The sequence below is a fragment of the Plectrocnemia conspersa genome, unplaced genomic scaffold (assembly GCF_051122295.1).
Source record: "Plectrocnemia conspersa isolate PC_06_02 unplaced genomic scaffold, ASM5112229v1 ptg000010l, whole genome shotgun sequence".
NCBI classification, from domain to species: Eukaryota; Metazoa; Arthropoda; class Insecta; order Trichoptera; family Polycentropodidae; genus Plectrocnemia; species Plectrocnemia conspersa.
The window spans coordinates 27,650,264-27,672,591 of record NW_028277174.1 but is presented as its reverse complement, the minus strand read 5'-3'; the positions used below and the strand labels follow the sequence as shown (position 1 = coordinate 27,672,591).

Sequence of the window (22,328 nt, the reverse complement as noted above, 5' to 3'; positions counted from 1 at the left end):
ACAATACTTTGGCGACGGATGGCAATTAGACACAGATTGAGCCGCTGTACTAGTATTTTAATAAAGATTAATGTGGTTATTACAATATATCGGTGAGCTGTGACTTGTTCAAAGCTCACCGATATATTGTAATTATAGAGATTAGAAAACAACAGGCTTTATATGGAATTCTAACTATCTAAGTATTTCGTGTATTAGTAACAGATGTATACCACTGGTCAATAGCAAAGGACAGATCGTTCCAACCGCTTCGTTTGTCTTGTGTTGAAGCGTCACTTCATTAACCCCGTTTGTAGACAAGCATTCTTCATAAAGATACTCTATCAGCCTCGAGTGAATATGTTGGAAGGATTTCCAAGAAACTTGGAGTGCTTGTATATATTGCTCTAAATAGTTAGAACGTTGAGCCTATAGTGACATTTATAGTGTATATAAAATAAGGATGTGAATTAAAAAGAACCGTTTAGTTGCACATAAAATAAAAAATAGTTTTGGCGGATGGATAGATAGTAGACACATATTGAGTCGCTACAATATTATTTATTGAAGGATTGTTACAATAATTACATGGTAATGTACATACGGACAAGGCTCCATCGGTCATTGTGCCAGTGAATGTGCTGCTCTATGCCACCGTCATGTCAGTGTTACCGGAGTGTCGCCTAGTTGATTTAGCAATTGCAAATAAATAAATAGCCCTTACCCTCCCACAGAATGATTATTCAATTTGATAATTATTTATTGATTTTAAAATACAACCAAATTATTTATTGATTTTAAAATATATGTTTATCTGTTATGTTAAATGCTAAATGGTACAGGAAACTTTTACAATTATGTATCTCCAAATCTATTATTTACAATTTTACGTAGGCTTGACATATAATTTGTACATTTTCACTGTTCAAGACTAATCAAACTTCCATTTAACTCTAAAACTATAATTATACGACTTACAGTGCAAACAAGTATCATTCTTAAAAATGAATCAGCTGCGACAACAACCCAAGCGTTACTTTGGATTACACTATATATTTTTACGAATTTTGGGATTTGGGATGTTTCATCATCCTGAAGAGAACAACTTTGATAACTACCCTAGCAAGTTATATGTGTTTTATTGCATTCTTTCACTTTCTTCTCTGTTGATATATTTCAACGGCATGGAACTTTACTTTGCATATAAAGCTTGGGCAGACGGGCTAGAATCTTCAATATTTTTTCTCGCTTTGACTATGCTTGGAGAACATGTGTTTGCTTCATTTAAGCTATTAATAATTATGAAGAACAATAAAAACCTACAAAAGATTGTGAAAGTTATAGAGATTGATTCTAAACGTTTCAAAAGGGATGAAAAAATTATTGAAAGCACAATTTTTTTCTCTAAAGTTTTAACTTACTTTTTTCTAATCATGGGAAATTTAACAATGATTTTCATGGGTGCTTATACCATAATCCAAGATTTTGATAGAAAGAGAAAATTGATAAAATCTAACTATACATTGGTAATTCCAAGAGAAGCGCCATTCACAGTTCACGTTCCGTGGGATTTTAATGAAGATGGACCTTTTATTGCTGCTTATATACATTGTATGTTTGGAGTAATATGGTTTGGTAATGCTATTATGATATCCGACACTTTCATTGCATCTATACTTGCACATTTAAGTGGGCAATTTAGGAACGTTCAAAAATTAGTTGAAAATATTGGAGACAATGCAATTGAATTACTGATGAATCGTTTGAACAAAGTTCAACTAAAAGAATATACTCAATATATCATTGGAGATAAAGAAATTGTTGATTATAATAGTGAGATTGAACAACAAGAAAGCCTTCAGAATTTTTTAATACGGAAGAAACGTATTATGATGTACTTTAATGATGAACAGTTCAATGATGCAATGAAAGAGTGTCTCATAGAAGCCATACGTTACCATCAAATAATACTAGAGTGAGTGAAATTTTATTTTTATTAATTATTTATAATCAAGTTGAATAATTATTATCTTTTACAATAGAACATCAAATATTTTTCAAAAAGCTTACAGCCTAGGATTTTTTTGTCATACACTTTCAAGCTTTTATGTTATTGGTCTAGTTTTGGTTCAAGTTTCACAGGTATGGTATTTTTTTTAAAAACATATAAGTTTTGCGTTTCAAAACATGCTATAATACATTTTAAGATGATCATTTTAAGCTAACTAAGGTTAGCTTAAAATTATCATCTTTTTCACATAAACTTTTAATACCCAGTGTAAAGAAATCAGTGAATAGCATATAGAAACACAATCAGTTTAGATAAAGTAAAATAAAATCAATTATTAAATCACCACTCTTTTGTAGGATGTTGAAGATATTTTGAGTTTACGTTTTGTCAACAATCTTGCATTCCTAGTGTCTATTTTATGGCAATTATTTATACAAACCTACAGTGCAAATGAAGTAACATTACAGGTATATACTATAATATAATAATAACATAAGAATCCATTTATGATATTAAAACAATAAATTATATTTAGGCTGCAAAAATAGGCGATTGTGCTTTTGGATCATGTTGGTATGCTGTCGCATACGACAACGGACAGAGACGACAATTACTAACGTTACTTATACAACGATCTCAAATACCAGTTCATCTAACAGCTGGCATATTTGCACCAATGTCGAATGATCTTTTTGTAACGGTGAGTATTGCGAAGTTAACAAAATATTAAATTAACTACATCAGATTTAATATTAATAATATATATTTTGATTTTAGATTATTAGACGCTCTTACCAAATTTTCACTTTGATTACAACAGCAATGTCTAAAAAATAATGCTAGTAAAGTTGTATGGTATACAAGGTTTCATAAAAATAAAGTTAAATTTTAGATAAATAAAATAATCATTAATTTATAAATATTGTATAAAAAAAAGATTTTAAGATTTTTTTCAAAAAAGCGATAGAAGGATTGCTCTCCAATATAAATAAATGATTTTGAAAATTCACATAATTAGTTTCAATTTATTCAATCGTACCATCATCAGGTAATTTAATCGTACTATTTATTTATGGTATGTTATAGGTTAATTCAATTTTTTATTCCTTTTTTTTATAAAAATGCCTGTTCCAATATTTTTTCACAATTTTTCATTATGACTTTAGACTTTGTCTGGTAGTTAATACTTACTTGTACGTATTCATTATGTCCGATTGTCCAGTTATATGTCCACTTGGTCCAGATTTACCCCGTTATAACGCATTGGAGTTATGTCTATCAGGTTACAAGAGAAGATTTAAAATAAATTAATGTGTGGTTGAAATAGAGAAATATAATATATAAAAAAAATTATATACTTTCTCCATACCTAGTCTCCTGTTTTAAAAGTCACGGCACTCCATTGAATAATAGTCATTTTTATGAGTAGCGATTTTATTGAATGCGAGATATTTTTTGTCCTTACATCCTAAAAATTTGATCTTTTAATGTAAATTGACGTTTGTACTTCAATTAAAATTACTCCAAAAAATCAGTATTTACTTGATTCGAGCTGAAGAAATAAAAAAGTTATTTTATAGAAAATGTTACTCATTACAATAATACAATAGTATAGCTTAGCTAGTTTGAAGAGTTCGAACAAAATTTAAATCAATTTTTTTTTATATAATCCCACAAAACCGGACGTCTGGTTATCCTAGTGGCAAACCAAATGTAGTAATATGTTTTACGTTTAAGTTTATGTGATTAGATTATCTAATCATTTTATTTTCTTCGGTTTATAATTATAATATTTTTTGTTGGTTTCAGATCAAAGGTAAATATGCGAAATCTTAATTAAAATAAAGATAATTTTTGTTACAAATTTTAACAAAACTACAATGTTGCAATTAAATCAATAGGATAGGTATTCAATAAAACATATAACTACTCTACTTTACCATATAATCATTTATTGATTTTATAATAAACAACTTTCAGAATAATAAACTTTAAAATGTATTATTTACAGTTTTACATAGACTGCATCATATAAATTGAAACATTTTCAACTTCTAGAACAAATCAAACTTCAATTAAACACTTAAATATTAATTATTCGACTGGCAGTAAAAACCTAGGTATCATTTGTGATAATGAATCCTCCACGAAAACAACCCAAGCGCTACTTTGGATTGCACTATAATTTTTTACGAATCTTGGGAGTTGGGATGTTTCATCATCCCGAAGAGAACAACTTTGATAACTACCCAAGCAAGCTATATGTATTATATTGCATTCTTTCACTCTCTTCTCTAATGCTATATTTCAATGGCATGGAATCTTACTTTGTATATAAAGCTTGGATAGACAAGCTAGAACCTTCAATATTTTTTCTCGCTTTGACTATGATTGGAGAACATGTATTTGCTTCAATTAGGCTATTAATAATCGTGAAAAACAATAAAGATCTACAGAAGATTGTGAAAGTTATCGAGATTGATTCTAAACGTTTTAAAAGGGATGAAAAAATTATTGAAAACACAATTTTTATCTCCAAAGCTTTAACTTACTTTTTTCTAATCATGGGAAATTTAACAATGGTTTTTATGGGTTCTTATACCATAATCCAAGATTTCGATAGAAAGAGGAAATTGATAAAATCAAACAATACTTTGATAATTCCAAGAGAAACGCCATTCACGGCTTATGTACCTTGGGATTATAACGAAGACGGTCCTTTTGTTGCTGCTTATATTTATTGTATGTATGGAGTAATCTGGTTTGGAAACGGTATTATGATATCCGACACTTTTATTGCATCTATACTTGCACATTTAAGCGGACAATTCATGATTATACAAAAACTAGTTGCAAATATTGGAGACGATGCAATAGAATTATTGATGAAACGTTTGAACAAAGTTCAATTAAAAGAATATACTCAATATAACAATAGAGATAAAGAAATTCCTAATTGTGATGCTGAGATTGAACAGAAAGGAAACATTGAACAGTTTTTAATTCGGAAGAAGCGCATTATGTTATACTTTAATGAAGAACAATTTAACGATGCAATGGAAGAGTGCCTCAAAGAAGTGGTAAAGTACCATCAATTAATAGTAGAGTAAGTGAATATATACTTTTATTATTAAAATATAATAAATATACATAAATCGTTGTTTTTCAATAGAACAGCACACCTTTTCCAAAAAGCTTACAACCAAGGATTTTTATGCATAACTCTTTCTAGCTTTTACGTAATTGGTCTAGTGCTGGTTCAAGTTTCACAGGTATAATTTTATTTTTAAAACATAACATTTGCGTTTTAAAACCTACTATAATGCATTTTAACAAACACATTAAATGAACTAAGATCAGCCTCAAAAAATCCATTTTTTAACATACCGTTAATACTCAAGAGTAAAGAAATCGCCGAATAGCATATTGAAACACAATCAATCTACATAAGTTAAAAATAATTAAATATTTAATCACTACTCTTTTGTAGAATGTTGAAGATATTCTGAGTTTACGTTTTCTGAACAATCTTACTTTCCTCACATCTATTTTGTGGCAATTATTTATACAAACTTACTGTGCAAATGAAGTCACATTACAGGTATATATTATAATAATAACTTAAACATCCATTTTTTAATTTAAAGCAATAAATTATATTTAGGCTGCAAAAATAGGCGATTGTGCTTTTGGGTCATATTGGTATGCTGTCGCACATGACAATGGACAGAGACGGCAATTACTAACGTTACTTATACAACAATCCCAAATACCAGTTCATCTAACAGCTGGCATATTTGCACCAATGTCAAACGACCTTTTTGTAACGGTAAGTATTAAGATGTTATCAAGATATTATATATGATTTACATCATATTTAAGACTAATGATATAAATTATGATTCTAGATTATTAGACGCTCTTACCAAATTTTCACTTTGATTACAACAGCCATGACAAAAACATAAGGATATTCAAGCCAATGATGATATTAAATTTATAATTGTTTACAAATCTTTGAAATAAATATGTTAAATTGTAGATAAATTAAATAAGCATTTGCGCATAACATTAAATAAAAAAATAGATTATAAATTAGGAAATATTGTTAAAATAAAATACTTTTGCCTAAAGTATTCAAGGCACAAAATGGACAGAAGTAGTAATATACCACAACACATAATGTAGCTTTGGCACATAAATATATAAAATGAACTAGTCGCTTTTTACTTTTCTATTTTATATAAAAGGAAGTTCCTGATCATGACTGGATATGTTAAGATTAACGTCCTTCGCTCAGGGATTTTCTATGGTATCAGCAAAATATTACCTTTCCGTCATCTCTAAGCGATCCCTCAAATCAGAGACCCCGACGTAATCAAGAACTGCTAATCAAAGCTTTAACCGATCCTAACCATACCATGTCATGTAATGCACCATCTGCTACTGAAAAAAATGTCGAAACTCGAGTCCAAAACGCGTAAGTCTGTAAAGGTGATTCGTCAACTGATTTTCAACCAGTAAACAATACACACGCACGAGTGTGTGGCGTCGTCACATTTGGATTCAGTGTTTGGTTTTATAAGTAGACCTGTAACGTATTACAAAGCACCCACGAGCACCTAACAGTATTTTAAATAAATATTCACGATCCTTCTATGATATATTATTACATAATAATATGCTTTTAATAATAACTTTGGGTTGTTGATGCGATTAACTAAAGTGACCAGATTTTGAAAATACCAAAGGAGGAGACTAAAAAAAGGTCACCTCGGACATTTTTGTTCGAGGAAGACAAAGGAAGACAAATTTTTTGCTGTATTTCATTATTTATGTAAAATAATATCAATTAATTGGCGGCCTCTAGACCTTTTGCAGCAGCCGATCCTTTCGATGATTTTTTCGTACATTTCGTACATAAATTGACGGGTGTTGGTTTTTAAATACTTCAACACTTCGGGTTTGTCGGCGTAGACATGACCTAGCATAACCTCACAAAAATATCCAACGGCGTTAAATCGCATGATCTTGACAGCCAGTTGATATCACCAAAACGTGGGAACTTTTCACATAAAACAAACAATGTTGCGCCTGATATGTAGTAAGTTGCGCCATCTTGTAGAAACCACATGTCTTCCATATAAATATCTTCGATTAAAATAATCGGTTATCATGCGCCTATAGCGATCACCATTGACTGTTACAGTCCGACCTTCGTCGTTTTCAAAAAAGTAAGGCCCAATGATGCCGCCTGACCACAATGTGCACCAGTCACTTTTGGGCATATAATGGTCTCGTAAATCACACGAGTACTTCCTCGCCCCATATGCGCCAATTTTGCTTATTAACATACCCAGAGAGGTGGAAATGTGCCCCATCAGAGAAGAAAATTTTCTTTAAATTATCAGCATCAACTTTCTGCTGCTCTAACACCCAATTTGCGTAAATTCTTCGCTGTCCATGGTCTCTGGACTTTGGTTCTTGTGATATCTTGTGTTGTTTGGGTTGGAACAGTAAATGTACGTTTTGCAACTGTCAAATTGAATTTCATAGACATTTTATAGCAGCATATAATTTCACTAAAAATATATATGTATATACTACATATTAACTGTTGGTAACAGGACCGGCCTTAGGTTATTTGGCGCCCCAGGTAAAAAAAAAATTTGCCCACCCCTCTTTTAATATTTTAATAACTCATTACATGAGCTCAAAAATATAATTCAAATTAAAGTAATCTAATATTATATTTGACACAATACTCTTTTATGCGATTGTGGATATTTAAGAATTTGCCACAACTGCCCCCCCCTTATCCCCTCATATGTCGTCCCTGCTTATTATTATATAACAAAAATAATGGCCAAAAACATGTTCATGTGTAACTAAATCCAAATAATCATATATTTAAGCGTATTTTCTTTTGTTTAATCAATGTAAAGTTCTCTTGATTTTTTTTATATAGACATCTAGCAAATTACTAGTCGCGAATAAGAATAACTATTTAGATAAATTCAATTAGAGATTATGTAAGCAAAATATATGTACAATATATTATTATTTTCTGAAAATGTGTAAATGTAATTTCAGAAGCAATTTCATTTATAAACAACGCAAAAATGATTGGCGATATAAATTATAACGATTTTATTACAAAATCAACAGAAGATCAATTAGAAATCATTGAAGATGAATTACAACAGTTATACGCGTCTATGAACGAAGTAATATGATTTTTCATATATTATATTTGCCACAAATTATTAATTTAAATATTTTTTCTAGAATTTTAGTAACAAATCTATCGGTTATAAATATGTATACCAAAATGATAAGTGTATATGTATCGAATGTAAAGATTATCTAGTTGATCTTATCGAGTCTAATACTACAAATGAATTTATAAAATACGACAATGATTTAACAGCCGCTGAAAATTATTTCAAAAAACTAGAAAATCTAACTAACGAGAAAGCGGACGAATGCAAAGAGTTTTTATCTTCAATTAATAACAGAGTCAATCAAATATGTTTTAAGTCCATTGCAGAAGGACATGATAAGGATGAATATCTATTGTTTTGTAAACAGTCGAAGTTTATAATGAAGTCAAACCATGCTAATAACTATAATTTTGGATTCATATTGTGCGATTTAGTTCATGAAAGGATAAAAAGATATTCCGTGAGGAAAAATTATGTTGAATGCTTAGTAGAATGCTCGGATAAAAGCCACACAAGCAGAGATGTATTAACTCAAACAGACATCATAGAGACAATAGATGACGCATGCAATCCTATGGATGATAATTATGAACCGAAACGGAGCAAAGATAGCAATCTAACAAACAGCTCTGGGAGTGAACACTATTTTTTAGCCGAAGAACCGAATTCTGAAATTTTGAATTTATTGAAGTCGTTAGCCATCAAAACAAATGGTGAAACTTTCAAAGATTCAAGTAGTCAATATTCTAAAGACGATATTAATATTGATGAGAAAGAACATAAGTCTGATCATGAAATGGTACATTTAATAGAAGAAGTTACTCCAGACTCTAAGTCTGATGATAAAAATCTTTGTTTACAAGATGGTATTGATCAGGAATTATCTGCTGATGATAATGTTTCTTTGGAAGAAGAACTTACTTCGGATTCTAAATCTAATGATGAAAATGTTTGTTTGCAAGATACTACTGACCAGAATACATCTGTTGATGTAAATGTTGATTCAGAAAATGAACTTACTCCAAGTCCTATTGATGAAAATGTCCATTCCCAAGATAGTAACGATCAGGATACATCTTATGATGAAAATGAGCTTGCTCAAGATTCTATTGATAAAAATGCTAATTTACAAGACGATACTGTTCAGGATACTAAATATATTGAGGAAAATGTTCAATCAGAAGATCAGGATAATAAATCTGTAAGTGAAAATGCTAATTTGGAAGGTGATGCTGTTCAGGATTCTGAATCTGTTAGTTCAGAAGACATTATTGATAATGAAATCTCACAACAAAACAAAATGTGCACTTGTAAAAATGTAGAAACCTGTGCAGAAAACAATTCAGATGAAAGGTCTCCTTCGTTGTTCCACTGTAGTGAAACCTCTGTTATCAAAGATTATAATGATCCACAAAATCAAGCGAAAGTTCTAGGTATTTACACTTTCTTTTTATTTATTATGAATAATTGTCACGTTATTGTTGTGCTTCTTACACGTTCTGCATCTTAAAATGTTGTGTTTTAAAACACTCTCTTGTTCTGTTCATTCAGTCCTATTTTGACGTCTTCCTGCACAATGGTGAAAATTTGTGCATGAAGACTAATAAGCCCTCCGACTAATTGTTAATATCTCATTGTTATTTTCTTCGTTCACTACTCGTACTTATTGCACCACCAACATTTATCATATCTAGAAACTATCGTGCTGAAATACCCCTTATGTGGATTGAAAAACGATATTCAAGATTCTTTGCGACCTTAAACTCTTAGAACGTGTATTTTAAGGGAATCAATATTTTGGTAAACTAATATTTAGGTCAGGGATATTCGCCTTAGCTCTTTTATACACACTCTGTTCTACTAAAATAGCATATTTTATCAAGATAATATAATTTTTGTAAAATGGATTATGTATATTAAAAAATGTCATAATATACTACAATAGTTTATTTGCCATTATTCCCAACACAGCAAACAAAATTATATCTGTAAATTATTTTTTTAATTAAAATTATGTCAACTATAAATCGTTCAAATGCCATAATTAAAGTCGGGTATAAAAGTCCGTGCACTGTTAACACTAAAAAGTATCCAAGATCCAAAGCTTTATAATAATAAAAATTATATAATTGTACCAAACAAATCTTACTAATCATATTATATATTTAGACAGCGTTATAAATGTAAGTGAAACGTCAATGAGTATTAATAATGCAGATCCACAGTTGGAGTATAACGAAGAAAGGAGTTTTCCTATAAGTGAAACAGTTGTGTATTTTTTTTATTAAATATTTTTCTCCAATTTATTATTATTAATATTTTAATTCATTTTTAATATAATAATAGACTCATGAATTTGGTCTGCTTAAGTACGAAATGGCTGGTATAATAATCTTCAAAACAATAGGAAACAATAAAATCCTCGTCAAATGGGATATACCGAAGTATGAAAATATTTTTGGATATGAGGTATGTTTATTTTTTACATTTTATACTGTATTATATTATTGTTTAAGTCTGTATTTTTTAATCGTTCCAATAGTTGTATGTAAACGATGAAATTCTACACAAAATTGTTACACCGTCTAGATGTTTGGTGATCATTGAAAAGAAACCTTTTTACAGTTATAATATATTATTTAAATCAATGAAAGAAATCAAATTAAACGAAGAAACGCCAATTTAACGTATTGTTATTGTGTACTTAATTAAACATATATCAAAATTTTGTTGAATACAAATTTGTTTTAATTATTTATTAATATCAAGCTATACGTATTTCATGCTTACGGAATTTTTAATTGCATGTTTTAACGTCTATCAAAATACTTTTATTGATCAAACAAGTTACAAGAGAGTATTATATTTAAATGATATTATGATATACAAAATTTCAATTTAATTTTCTTTGTATCAGTATATATCACACAGAACAAGAAAAAATAATAAATAATGATTAACATAACATTAAAAAAAACACTAAAATCGTTGAACTTGTGTATTGCCCTTGTCACAATTTTAATGTTTGATCAATACTTCACCCAATCGACACAATAGGACCTCAAAATGAACATCATTAGGTCAGATTCATTGAGGTCTAGCGATAGTATGATCAATGAAAGCGAAATCGACGTATTAAAAGTCGAATTAGAGAATGAAAAAAGTCATCGGTGAGAAAAATTTATTGTATGTTATATTATATATTTTTTTCTAACATTTTTTATGTATTTTTAGCGATAACGCACTATGGCGCAATAACGAAATCGAAAGCTCGATAATCAAGCTGCAAGAACAACTTCAAAGAGACGACTACGACTGGGAATACGATGAGGAATTTAAAGTGGCTCTGGTTAGAAACAAAGATCTGGCTGCTGAGGTGCAGAATCTCAAAGATCGACTTCCTGAGCTCAAAGAGAGACTAAAGAGTGCGAAAGTTTGCGGAAAAGGTGTGTAATTAATTAAAATTATATGCTTTTACTTTATAAAAAAAATATTTTTTTTTAGAATGCCGTATGAAACACGATAGTCTAAATATCAATTTGGATCTTCTGAGTGAAGTATGTAATTTTATTTACTTCATTTAATACATATATTTATTAATTAAATTGCTTTATTTAAAACTATCTAGTTGGAACTGATCAAAACTACTAAACGATTGGAAAGAATGCGCGTTGATCTCCGCAGTGCGCTCATCAGTAAAGAGTGGAGTTTGGACAGTGAATCTAAAGTATGATTAAATTGTGTTATATCATAAATATTAATATTATGCTAAAATCATATTAAATTTACAGGTTTATCAGAGACTTCTAGATCAAAAAGTCCATCTGCAAAATCAATTATATCATACAAATCCAATGACTGCTCGTAAAGAGTTATCTACGGAACGTTGGCAGTAATTATAACAAATTTTTAATATGTGTGTTTGTCCTATCGGTTGTCTCCGTTAAATTAACGTTCATAATTAAGCAAATTGTTCAAGACCCATTTGCCATATAGTTAATTTATTGATAGTCGTTCAATATGTATATGCACATTGCATGATAGTTTAAATAGAGCTTGACTAGAATATGATAGTATAGAAATATTCATAGAAATATACATATATATTTTAATCTTACAGAAACGGTGGCATTTTGAAACAGTATAGGACGCTCGATTTGAAAAGTGGGCCGATCAGGCAAACAGTTTCTTGTGAGAAATTGCCTAAAATAACGAAAACTATTAAAAAAGGTTAATAATTGTTAAACTTATTAGAATTTTGTTATTGTTATTGCCAATTAATGTAATGTTTACTACTGCACTGATATTTTCTGCACCATATTGTTGAAATCTACGTTAACCTTATTGTGCCTATATAGATATTTAAGTTAGTTATGTAATCGGAACAAACACGTTGTATTTAACTACTTAAAAATTGTAGTAAAACTTGATTAGATCAAAAAAAATAATCATTATGTTAATGTGCACGCGAATTGTTTATTTATTTTGAATAAATTATTAAAAGTACGTATACAGTTTTTATTTATAATGATTAAAAATAATTATATCCAATACTTTTCTCCACATACATATTTGAAATGCAACCTCTGTCTCTGTGTTATCTTATTATTTGAAAGCAACATTTTGAAACCGTCGAAATATCTTAACTATAAAGCAGAAAATCTGAAGGCATTATAATTGAAAGCAACAAAAACGCTTGTACTGTAAGCTCTAGCCTTATGAAATTTATGCAGTTTATTGTTTCTGAAATTTCTAGATCAAAACAACTATTTCCATGTCACATTGTCATTCCACCATGTCCATTTAAGTAGCAAAGACAATTCACACCACAGCAACTTCAGGAAAACATTATGACAAGGTGTCAATCTCTCTTCCTAGACTAGGAAGAGAGATTGACACCTTGTCATATCCTAGTGTTGTAAATTGATGGGCCTCGATGAAGCCACCAATTAGACGCTGTTGTTTTGCAGATTCGAGATATTCTAATGAAAGTATCGGTACGTCCAGCTTTCATGTGTATTTATGAATATCACCATAAAATAATTATTATTTCAACTTGATAGCTGGGACTAGGCGAATTCGATATTTATCGATTAATTTACTGGCAGGTAGGCAGGCTAGGTGATATTTGGAGATTAAAGGAAATTTCCTATTTATATAATTATGCTAATAAGTGTGTGGGGGCCTATTTATCTATTTATTTATTCATTCATTATGGCCAAACTTGGCGTCACACTGGTAAAACTAACGTGACGGCGACGAAGGACAGCACATTCTTTTGGTGGACCTCGACGGGTGGTGTCTCATCCACCGTTCACTCTATACACTTTAAATATAAATTCTACTGCAGCGGCTCAATCTGTAGTTAATTGCCATCCGTCACCATCCGTCCGCCAGAAGTGGTTTCAACATCAGTGAAAGTGTTATTGTTTCGACTTCCCGTCCAAAAATATATGTTTGTTGCTAACCAAAACTCATATGAAAGAGCGAGGATCTCACAACCCTCATAATATATAACACTAGTTTTACTTCGTAACAATAAAATAGCTAAAAAAATAGTAACTTAGTTTATAATATCTGTCTTTCTGTGTTCGACAAAAAGGATCCAAAAATCACCATTATTTATAATCCAACTATACCATTGTTTATTCCAATACAGATGTTCATTATATTTTTGCTCAAATTTTTGAGAATAGTTCTTATTAATTTCGTTCCGAGACATAAAGTGGTCAAGACACATTAAAGTTATCATATAATGTCTTAGATTGTGCTTTTACTATTCGGCGTATATTTATTCAATTTTATTATTTACATAAAATAAATATATCTAGATGTTTCTTAATGATGTTATCTGAATGATGTATAAGCCTAAACGCTGTCATACATCCGCCAAAACGTCAGAGACTTTGAATCCTTGATTTTTTTTAGGTTAAGTTCAGCCGAACTAGCAACGGAGCTAAGCCGAATCGACCGAGGCGACCATAAAAATCAACTGCTTTAACTTTGACCGTTCTATCTGGTCCAGCCACAAAGTCACACCGATTTACACTTGTTTTGAACTTGGACAAAAAATGATTGTATTGCCTTATTTTCTATATTTAGATTTTAGCATGCCATCGAACCGTTGTTTTTTTCATTCCGGTTTAATTAAAAAACGTATTTGTTCAGTTCTGGTTTTCGTTCCGGAATAAACATTGGTTTTTACGGTTCTCAGTTCAGCTTCGAGTAATTATTTTTTAAATGTTTTTAATTGTATTAAAAACTAATTTTATACCATATTTTAAAACATTTTATTTCTTCTAACTATATTAATTGATACTGCGGCGTGCGGCGGTTTCTTTTTAAACTCGAGCACTTAATCACCGTAACCACAACAATAAAAAGGATGAACGTGACAAAAAAGTAGTTGAACGAACCATCACAATAGCCCTCAAAATAACCGTTTTTCGGTTCGAAGCCCTGATTTTTAGGTTTACGAGGAAATTTGATGTTTATAAAAAATTTTAGTTTAAATGAAAATAAACTAGATTATCTTCAGTTCCACTAAAGATAATCTACCGCTTTTTCAACTTTTAAAAATCATTATATACTTTTAAGAATATCTTTATAACTGTAAAATTGATTTTTATTTCGTATTATTTTAACCACCATATACTGTGTAAACCTTAGTAATGTTGTTTTGTATGCTCCATTGATTATATTTAATATTGTGGCACAATAATTTAATCGGGAATCTTAGACACTATAAATTTTTGATACATTATTATAAATGAATTATTTACTTTTATATAGTACTATAGAGAACAAAATTATATTGAATAATCATACATTTATTTTTATCGAAAAATCTTATTTTTTCTAGGTCGTTACATCGAGACATTATGGTTGAAAATATTTTTGTTTCGACCTCGCATCGATTTCCGTCGTCTCGTTCTTTTCTGCGCGTGGCTGACGGGAGGTGAGTCGCTCCGCCATTAAATTTTCTCGGTATCGATATTTTGCCGCGAATCGGGTACGCCGCCCTCCGCGGACGCGTCGCCTAACCTCCGGGAACCCCAAACGAGTGTTTTTCGGAAATATCCGCTCGGCGTCTCTTCACACGTGTGTTACTTTTCCGCGCATACGTCACTTTCGAATCGAAAAGTTGTCGATTCGAACGTATCCGATCGACACCGATGCGATTGCGTCCTTCTGGCGTGCTCGGAAATCGTTTCGATAGCCGCAATTCGCATTTAGAAAAAGTGAGGTTAGAAACTCGGTTCGATATCGACTTGGTCACGCGGTGAGGATTTTAATTATGAACGTCGATCCGATTTCGAAGCCTCACTACATTGGTGTTTAATTTTCAGTATCCCGAATCGATCGCCATGCCGCAAAACGAATATATCGAACGGCATCGGAAGCTGTACGGGCGGAGGCTCGATTATGAAGAGCGGAAAAGGAAGAGGGAGGCCAGAGAGCCCCACAAGAGAGCAGAGAAGGCCCGCAAGTTGAGGGGCATCAAAGCTAAACTGTTCAACAAAGAACGCCGCAATGAAAAGATACAAATGAAGAAGAAGATCAAGGCCCACGAAGAGCGAAACGTCAAGAGCAAGACGGAAAAGGTGTCGGAAGGAGCCGTTCCAGTGTATCTGCTCGATAGAAACGTTCAATCCAGAGCTAAGGTTCTATCCAACATGATCAAACAGAAGCGAAAGGAGAAGGCCGGAAAATGGGACGTCCCCATACCCAAAGTCAGAGCTCAGTCCGACGCTGAAGTATTCAAAGTCATAACGTCTGGTAAAACTCGTCGGAAAGCCTGGAAGAGAATGGTCACCAAAGTCACCTTCGTCGGAGAAGAATTCACGAGAAAGCCCCCTAAGTTCGAACGATTCATCAGACCGATGGGACTCCGCTTCAAAAAAGCTCACGTAACTCACCCCGAATTGAAAGCCACATTCTGTCTACCGATCATCGCCGTCAAGAAGAACCCAAGCTCGCCGATGTACACGAGTCTCGGAGTCATAACTAAAGGAACAGTCATAGAAGTCAACATTTCAGAATTAGGTCTAGTCACTCAGAGCGGTAAAGTTATTTGGGGAAAATATGCTCAAGTGACCAACAATCCTGAAAACGACGGTTGCATCAACGCTGTACTTTTAGTTTAACTTCTATTGTATTATTCATAAGGCTCGTTTTACGTTTAAAAATAAACAATTTTAATATAACACTTATCTTTTATTTACATCTCTCATATTATGATTTTTTATTACTATCGTCTTAAAAATGTGTTTATAATTTGTTCTAGCAATCTGCAGTCATGCAGATCTTCGTTAAAACCCTCACGGGGAAGACCATCACCCTAGAGGTCGAGCCGTCTGACACTATCGAACATGTGAAAGCTAAGATTCAAGACAAAGAGGGGATCCCTCCGGATCAGCAGAGGCTGATCTTTGCCGGCAAGCAACTCGAAGATGGCCGCACTCTTTCCGATTATAACATCCAGAAGGAGTCGACTTTGCATCTCGTGTTGAGATTGAGAGGTGGAGCTAAGAAACGCAAGAAGAAGAATTACTCCACCCCCAAGAAAATTAAGCACAAGAAAAAGAAGGTCAAGCTAGCTGTATTGAAATACTACAAAGTGAGTATATGACCAACGACACGCTACGATAATCTGTTGGACGACATTAATCGATTAATTCCCCAATTAAAGGTTGACGAGAATGGCAAAATCCACCGATTGAGACGCGAATGCCCCGGTGAAAGATGTGGCGCTGGAGTTTTCATGGCCGCCATGGAAGATCGCCACTACTGTGGCAAGTGCAGTTACACCTTGGTGTTCTCGAAACCCGAAGACAAATAAATCTTATTTTAAAAACTTTGTATTTGCCGTGTATGACGGATTTATACAATTAAAAAAAATGTAAATCTTGATACGGCGAATGCGTTTTCTTTTTAAAAATAAACCTTATATGAGATCACGTTAAAAGGTTAGATCAGTAATCCGAAAGGTTGCATTTCAAATTATTCAGATATGATTTGTATTATAATCTTGAGCATTACTTGCTACTTCAAAGTAGTCACCGATATGAATTTAATAAATAAGACATGGATAACGAGGAAATATTTTATTCATGTATTTCTCATTGGTTGTCCATCCTGCGTGAATTTGAAATATAATATATATGCTCTAAGAAAAGCACAACATTTTATATTGGAACTACAGATGACTAAGATATTGTGGGTAGCATGCAAAAGTAAGTATTAAAAATAAGATCTTATGACAAATAATTGAGATATCGGCAGTTAAAACAGTCGACTGACTAGCTGGAAGCTTCCCTTGTATCAAATTTGCCAGTTGTGAAATGCTCATTTGCAGTCAAACCCAAATCTAAATTAATTTAAGAGTATTATAGGGTAAATATTTATTTCATTATGGGGAAAGCTTGGAGGCAACATTTTTTTGTTAGTCTTCGACTAACTGACAATGGCGGGTATTGCCTCGTTTATATTCCGATAAATGGCATGTAAACAAATATATATTTCAACAAAAATACTACTGCAGTGTCTCAATGTCTAATTGACACCTGTCACCATTCTTACGCCAAAGTACAGTAAAGTAGTTGACAAGACGTCTTCCTAAAAAATTTCCGAAATTACCTTTTTTGTGTCCTTTCTTTGATATTTTTAAAATTTGGTCACCTTATATAATGCTTAATTTGCTTAGGTTAGGTTTGGGTTTCAACAGCACGGGATACGCAGTGAGAAATAACATATGGGGGTTTTGATAATGGCACCGTGCTAATTAGCAAGTACCGTTTTGTAAATAAAAGCGTTGAACATAGAGCGCTATTATTATTTTTTGCTAGTAGCAAACTTGTTTAAACGTGCATTGCAAATTCCCATTTAAAACGAGATTTTCTAAAATTCTTTTACTATAAACTGCAATTTCACTTTAAAATAGTGTTTTTTAACCAATGCACAATATTGATTATATTTTGTCGAGGGGAGATGACGGGTGACAATTAGATACAGATTGAGCCGCTGCAGTAGTATTTTATTTAATGATTATTAGTTACATGTTATACAAATGCGAGCCGCCACCGTCCGTTACGCCAATGTTACCAAAGTGCCGCTAAGTTTTGGTCATAATGAAATCTAAATATATAGATAAATAGGCCCCCTACAATATTACAACACATTTTTTATTTAATTTTCTGTTTTGCGGTTTATTTTATATATAAATTTATTACTCCTGATTTTTTTATAATTTATTTAGATTTTATATATTATAAATATTTTTTAAACGTCAAACATTAAAAATAAATGGATATTTTGTACTTAGGCCAACTGTCAAACGAAGTAGCCATTTCGTAGCATCTTGAAAATAGTCAAGAAACGAAATTTTCATGTAATTGCAAATTAACCTAATTTAAACATGGTGTGTTGTGTAGTACCTGGATGCAAGAATAGAAGAGAAAATACAATCGGAATAGTATCGTATCACAGGTAAATCATAAACATTCATATTGAAATATATGTTTTATTTATTTAATTTTTAGCTTTGTGTCTAATAATTGTATATAATTTAAATTTAAGTATCGCAAATGGCACTTTAGTCATTCCCATTTACAATTACAGATAAATGCATACAATATATTACATATTTTAAGGTTTCCAAATGATGAAATGACAAGAGCATTGTGGCTTGAAGCAATTAATAAGAAGAATTGGACGGTAAAACCAAATTCTACGATATGTTCCAATCACTTTTTAGAAAAAGATTTGTTAAGGAGTAAGCATAATAATAAATACGTAAAAGTTAAATATGGTGCAATACCGTCGATATTTTCAAAAATAGATTTATTCATACAAAAAGTAAATATTATAAAATATTTTCTATTATGCAAATAAATATATATAGTATATATGTTTCATTTTACTTATTTTCCTAGTCAAAAGAATCTCCGGATTTAGCTAATGATAGCATAGAATCTACAGATACATCCAACAATATCAAAGAATCTACTACCATATCTGAAACACAAACGATCCAGACCTTGGAAACTACGATTACAAATCAGCGGGTCATAATTTCCACATTAAGACATCAAATCAGATCAATGACACAAAAAATCCGTAGAAAGAACAGAAAAATCCGCAGATTATCAAACGTTTCATTAAAAATACCAAAATATAGTATGATGTTTATTAACCCTTTCACCGCGGCTGATATTTTTACACGTCATTTCGAAATTTGGTAATATGTGGGGGGCACCTATTTTTGCCATATTTTTAAAAATATTACAGTTCAATAAATTCAAGTGATTTACAGCCTTAAATTATACTAAATATCCATATTATTAGGCTCAAAAGTTTATATGGCACCTTTAGGTGCCCAATGAAAATAAGTACTGGCGATTTTCTTGATGACTTCTATAGAAGCCATTTGCGGTGAAAGGGTTAATAGTTTATGTAATTGGTTGAATATATGCCTTTAGCATAAGCTTATCATTTTTTAGAAACAGGCGTTGAAAATCTTGGTATAACCATGAACAGTGTGGAATGTATAATAAAGGTAAAAAAACTGCTTAGATAAATAATAAAAATAATTCACCCTCTAATTGTATAAAATATATATTTTCAGAGTGAACATGTAAAGGTAGAATATGAAAGCGGGGATGAAAATAACGCCAACAATATTGATGACATGTTAGAAATAGGTTAGCTATAATATTTATATCATTTAATGCTGCCTCAATTTTGCTACATAATATTATGAGAACAACAACACTGCGCTTTTAAGCTTCATTCTTCTATTTCGATATCATATGTTTCTTACATCTGAACCCTTTCATCTCCTCTTGCATTTATACACGCAAGACAAAGATTGTATTGCTTCTTTTTTAGTATAGAAATGACAAATTGACTGATACTACAACATAAAATTGAAAAAACCACTGGCGAAGAACAATTAAAATATGATGAATGATGATGTGAAATAAATGGCAACGCAGACTGTCACAAATATTATAACAAACGATATATCAATTCTGATAATACATTTATAATATTTGTATGTTTTCAGAAATGCACGAGTTTAAAAGTGAACCTGCAGAAAAAAGATACAAGACGGATAGTCATCTTCCCAATAGTTGAATAATACTTTACATAAATGGAATATGGTCATACATCTTGATTTAGAAGACAAAATGCGAATCAAAATATTAAGAACAGAATTGTAAAGAGGAGCTTTCAATTAACACTTGTGGACTTGAATATAAAAAGTGCAGATTAGTATTAAATTCCGAACATAATCTGTCCTATCACATTAAGATTGCGCAATTCTTACAACTTGTGATAAAATACATAAAACAGAGAATGAATTACTGGAACATATGAATATTCATAGCGATTCTTATAACTCTAAATATGACAGCATAGAATTTATAAAAAAATATTGTCCTAATATTCATGTTGCTTTTAATAACAATGTCAAAAAACGATTTAAAACAAATTGACTCATTTTAAATCACACGTTGAACATCCATAATAATTCATACGACATTAATAAAAAAATATATAAGTAAACACTCCGTTTCAGCCCGCAGGCGAATGTTTATTTTGTTTATTATAAAATATTGTTGTTTATGTTATTTATAACTAATAAAGGCAGAAAATGTATTTTTATGTAATTTTATTTGCTAATACAGACAGCCCTCGACTTTCGCACATTTTTAAAAGATTTTTGTTGATAATGCAAAAATTGTTCGCTTCCATGCATTTATATATAATATTTACAGGTTTGATTTAACGGCGATTTTAAGAGATATGTGCAATTAAATAAATACTTTGTTGTATAAAATGAAGTGTTCGTGCATTTGTGTAAGGTAAATCTTTGATTTTTTTTCTTCGGAAAAAGATTCGTTGCAGAGAGTTATTCATGGGGTGTTTATGTTCTGATCAATGCTCTAATGGTAATGCACAAACAATTTGTTTTATGGAACAATTATTTTATATATTGCTCATTTAAATTATCCTCTATATTTAATGAGTCGATTCTAATTTAATACAAGCAGAAATAATATCAAAGATTCGAGTAGTTGCGAATGTTGATTTTTTAACCAATCACTGTGTAATTTATCGTCAAGTGCCGGCGTCGAAAGTAATGCTTCCCGAACTCTAAGAAATTAAAAATAATTCTATTAAAGTTGTAAATTTTATAAGAAGACGTAAGTCATATACGTCGCACGAAAATACGATTACATGTATTAGGTAATCCCGGAATTAATGTCGTTTTTATATTAAAACTCAAACTTATTTTTTTTTTCAATTATTAAATATTATTTTAATACAAAGTAATTTCTAGTGTTATCTACGACTCTTTGCCATCTTGTTACTAGATCTAAAATTCCTTTCTCATAAAAGGCTTTTGGTTTAGATTCGAAGAACTCCGAAAGACCCGATTTCAGTTTTTGTCGAATTGTGGAATTTTTGTTCCCTAATTGCGTTTCTAAAGAGCGAAATAAGTGAAAGTCGCACGGTGCCAAGTCCATAGAATAGGGTGGATGCAATAAAACTTCCCAGCTAAGGTCCTGGATTTTTTTACGGGTAATATCAGCAACATGCGGCTGGGCGTTATCATGTTGAAGAATCACATTACTTTTATTCACAAGAGCAGGTCTAATTTTTTGTAACGTCGTATTTAATTTGTCCATCTGTTCACAATAGAGGGCTGCAGTAACAGTTTGCCCTTGTTTTAAAACATCATAATAAATTACACCTTTCGAATCCCACCACACACACAATAATGCTTTCCGAGGATGTAGTCCTGGTTTTGGTGTTGGAATTGGGGTTTGACCTCGATTTAACCATTGTTTCTATTTTTTTATATCATGATAAAGAACCCATTTTTCGTCTTTGGTGATAAGGTCATGGAGAAACGGGGTAAAATGTTGCTTTTCTTGCAGTATTTTGCATGTGCTGAGGCGTTGAGCTTTGTTGCGTCGGTGAGCGCGTGAGGAACCCAGATACCTTATTTTTGAACTTTTCCCAGTTTTTCAAGATAACGATGGGTGTTCGACCGTGATGTGCCGACTTTCTTCGATAATTCATCAATGGTCATAATCGGATTT

At 31.5% G+C, this 22,328-nt stretch overlaps 7 protein-coding genes across 11 annotated transcripts; all 7 read left to right on the top strand.

The window, feature by feature from the left end:
• Positions 1–886: 886 nt before the first annotated feature.
• On the top strand, positions 887–3,094 carry LOC148231245 (putative odorant receptor 85e). Its single transcript, XM_088194806.1, has 5 exons — positions 887–1,954; positions 2,022–2,121; positions 2,347–2,457; positions 2,526–2,690; positions 2,768–3,094. The coding sequence occupies exons 1-5, from the start codon at positions 984–986 to the stop codon at positions 2,825–2,827; spliced, it is 1,407 nt and encodes a 468-aa protein (XP_088050932.1). The 5' UTR covers positions 887–983; the 3' UTR covers positions 2,828–3,094.
• Positions 3,095–3,996: 902 nt separating this feature from the next.
• LOC148231244 (putative odorant receptor 85e) lies at positions 3,997–6,205 on the top strand. Its single transcript, XM_088194542.1, has 5 exons — positions 3,997–5,096; positions 5,163–5,262; positions 5,481–5,591; positions 5,655–5,819; positions 5,899–6,205. The coding sequence occupies exons 1-5, from the start codon at positions 4,126–4,128 to the stop codon at positions 5,956–5,958; spliced, it is 1,407 nt and encodes a 468-aa protein (XP_088050668.1). The 5' UTR covers positions 3,997–4,125; the 3' UTR covers positions 5,959–6,205.
• A 1,790-nt stretch (positions 6,206–7,995) lies between these two features.
• On the top strand, positions 7,996–10,939 carry LOC148231243 (uncharacterized). Its single transcript, XM_088194532.1, has 6 exons — positions 7,996–8,022; positions 8,084–8,217; positions 8,279–9,647; positions 10,384–10,481; positions 10,561–10,683; positions 10,757–10,939. The coding sequence occupies exons 2-6, from the start codon at positions 8,113–8,115 to the stop codon at positions 10,898–10,900; spliced, it is 1,839 nt and encodes a 612-aa protein (XP_088050658.1). The 5' UTR covers positions 7,996–8,022; positions 8,084–8,112; the 3' UTR covers positions 10,901–10,939.
• A 207-nt stretch (positions 10,940–11,146) lies between these two features.
• LOC148231242 (uncharacterized) lies at positions 11,147–12,720 on the top strand. Of its 2 annotated transcripts, none has more exons than XM_088194539.1 (5): positions 11,147–11,384; positions 11,449–11,660; positions 11,719–11,771; positions 11,843–11,941; positions 12,006–12,720. In XM_088194539.1, exons 1-5 carry the CDS (start codon positions 11,281–11,283, stop codon positions 12,108–12,110), a joined length of 573 nt encoding a protein of 190 aa, XP_088050665.1. In that variant the 5' UTR covers positions 11,147–11,280; the 3' UTR covers positions 12,111–12,720. The 2 variants fall into 2 exon arrangements, with proteins under 2 accessions (XP_088050665.1, XP_088050666.1); XM_088194540.1 differs by having other exon boundaries at positions 11,449–11,639; positions 12,006–12,332.
• Positions 12,721–15,139: 2,419 nt separating this feature from the next.
• Positions 15,140–16,421, top strand: Ip259 (NSA2 ribosome biogenesis factor-like IP259). 2 transcript variants are annotated; one of them, XM_088194533.1, is made up of 2 exons: positions 15,140–15,172; positions 15,564–16,421. In XM_088194533.1, the coding sequence occupies exon 2, from the start codon at positions 15,582–15,584 to the stop codon at positions 16,359–16,361; it is 780 nt and encodes a 259-aa protein (XP_088050659.1). In that variant the 5' UTR covers positions 15,140–15,172; positions 15,564–15,581; the 3' UTR covers positions 16,362–16,421. The 2 variants fall into 2 exon arrangements, with proteins under 2 accessions (XP_088050659.1, XP_088050661.1); XM_088194535.1 differs by having other exon boundaries at positions 15,140–15,496.
• RpS27A (ribosomal protein S27A) lies at positions 15,140–17,132 on the top strand. The gene is made up of 3 exons (XM_088194541.1): positions 15,140–15,172; positions 16,502–16,834; positions 16,907–17,132. The coding sequence occupies exons 2-3, from the start codon at positions 16,514–16,516 to the stop codon at positions 17,054–17,056; spliced, it is 471 nt and encodes a 156-aa protein (XP_088050667.1). The 5' UTR covers positions 15,140–15,172; positions 16,502–16,513; the 3' UTR covers positions 17,057–17,132.
• A 143-nt stretch (positions 17,133–17,275) lies between these two features.
• LOC148231239 (uncharacterized) lies at positions 17,276–20,877 on the top strand. Of its 3 annotated transcripts, XM_088194536.1 has the most exons (7): positions 17,276–17,450; positions 18,539–18,702; positions 18,867–19,071; positions 19,149–19,392; positions 19,716–19,771; positions 19,841–19,916; positions 20,282–20,877. In XM_088194536.1, exons 2-7 carry the CDS (start codon positions 18,632–18,634, stop codon positions 20,350–20,352), a joined length of 723 nt encoding a protein of 240 aa, XP_088050662.1. In that variant the 5' UTR covers positions 17,276–17,450; positions 18,539–18,631; the 3' UTR covers positions 20,353–20,877. The 3 variants fall into 3 exon arrangements, with proteins under 3 accessions (XP_088050662.1, XP_088050663.1, XP_088050664.1); XM_088194537.1 differs by lacking the exon at positions 17,276–17,450 and having other exon boundaries at positions 18,489–18,702; positions 20,109–20,877; XM_088194538.1 differs by lacking the exon at positions 17,276–17,450 and having other exon boundaries at positions 18,489–18,702; positions 20,104–20,877.
• Positions 20,878–22,328: the final 1,451 nt, after the last annotated feature.

Bases quoted from the DNA above. Each gene is read 5' to 3' on its own strand.
- LOC148231245 (XM_088194806.1), top strand. From the start codon at position 984: ATGAATCAGCTGCGACAACAACCCAAGCGTTACTTTGGATTACACTAT. The intron at 1,955-2,021 runs GTGAGTGAAATT...CTTTTACAATAG, and splicing joins TACCATCAAATAATACTAGA to AACATCAAATATTTTTCAAA. The intron at 2,122-2,346 runs GTATGGTATTTT...ACTCTTTTGTAG, and splicing joins TTTTGGTTCAAGTTTCACAG to GATGTTGAAGATATTTTGAG.
- LOC148231244 (XM_088194542.1), top strand. From the start codon at position 4,126: ATGAATCCTCCACGAAAACAACCCAAGCGCTACTTTGGATTGCACTAT. The intron at 5,097-5,162 runs GTAAGTGAATAT...GTTTTTCAATAG, and splicing joins TACCATCAATTAATAGTAGA to AACAGCACACCTTTTCCAAA. The intron at 5,263-5,480 runs GTATAATTTTAT...ACTCTTTTGTAG, and splicing joins TGCTGGTTCAAGTTTCACAG to AATGTTGAAGATATTCTGAG.
- LOC148231243 (XM_088194532.1), top strand. From the start codon at position 8,113: ATGATTGGCGATATAAATTATAACGATTTTATTACAAAATCAACAGAA. The intron at 10,482-10,560 runs GTTGTGTATTTT...ATATAATAATAG, and splicing joins GTTTTCCTATAAGTGAAACA to ACTCATGAATTTGGTCTGCT. The intron at 10,684-10,756 runs GTATGTTTATTT...TCGTTCCAATAG, and splicing joins AAAATATTTTTGGATATGAG to TTGTATGTAAACGATGAAAT.
- LOC148231242 (XM_088194539.1), top strand. From the start codon at position 11,281: ATGAACATCATTAGGTCAGATTCATTGAGGTCTAGCGATAGTATGATC. The intron at 11,661-11,718 runs GTGTGTAATTAA...ATTTTTTTTTAG, and splicing joins TGCGAAAGTTTGCGGAAAAG to AATGCCGTATGAAACACGAT. The intron at 11,942-12,005 runs GTATGATTAAAT...TTAAATTTACAG, and splicing joins GTTTGGACAGTGAATCTAAA to GTTTATCAGAGACTTCTAGA.
- Ip259 (XM_088194533.1), top strand. From the start codon at position 15,582: ATGCCGCAAAACGAATATATCGAACGGCATCGGAAGCTGTACGGGCGG.
- RpS27A (XM_088194541.1), top strand. From the start codon at position 16,514: ATGCAGATCTTCGTTAAAACCCTCACGGGGAAGACCATCACCCTAGAG. The intron at 16,835-16,906 runs GTGAGTATATGA...CCCCAATTAAAG, and splicing joins CTGTATTGAAATACTACAAA to GTTGACGAGAATGGCAAAAT.
- LOC148231239 (XM_088194536.1), top strand. From the start codon at position 18,632: ATGGTGTGTTGTGTAGTACCTGGATGCAAGAATAGAAGAGAAAATACA. The intron at 18,703-18,866 runs GTAAATCATAAA...ACATATTTTAAG, and splicing joins GGAATAGTATCGTATCACAG to GTTTCCAAATGATGAAATGA. The intron at 19,072-19,148 runs GTAAATATTATA...TTATTTTCCTAG, and splicing joins TAGATTTATTCATACAAAAA to TCAAAAGAATCTCCGGATTT.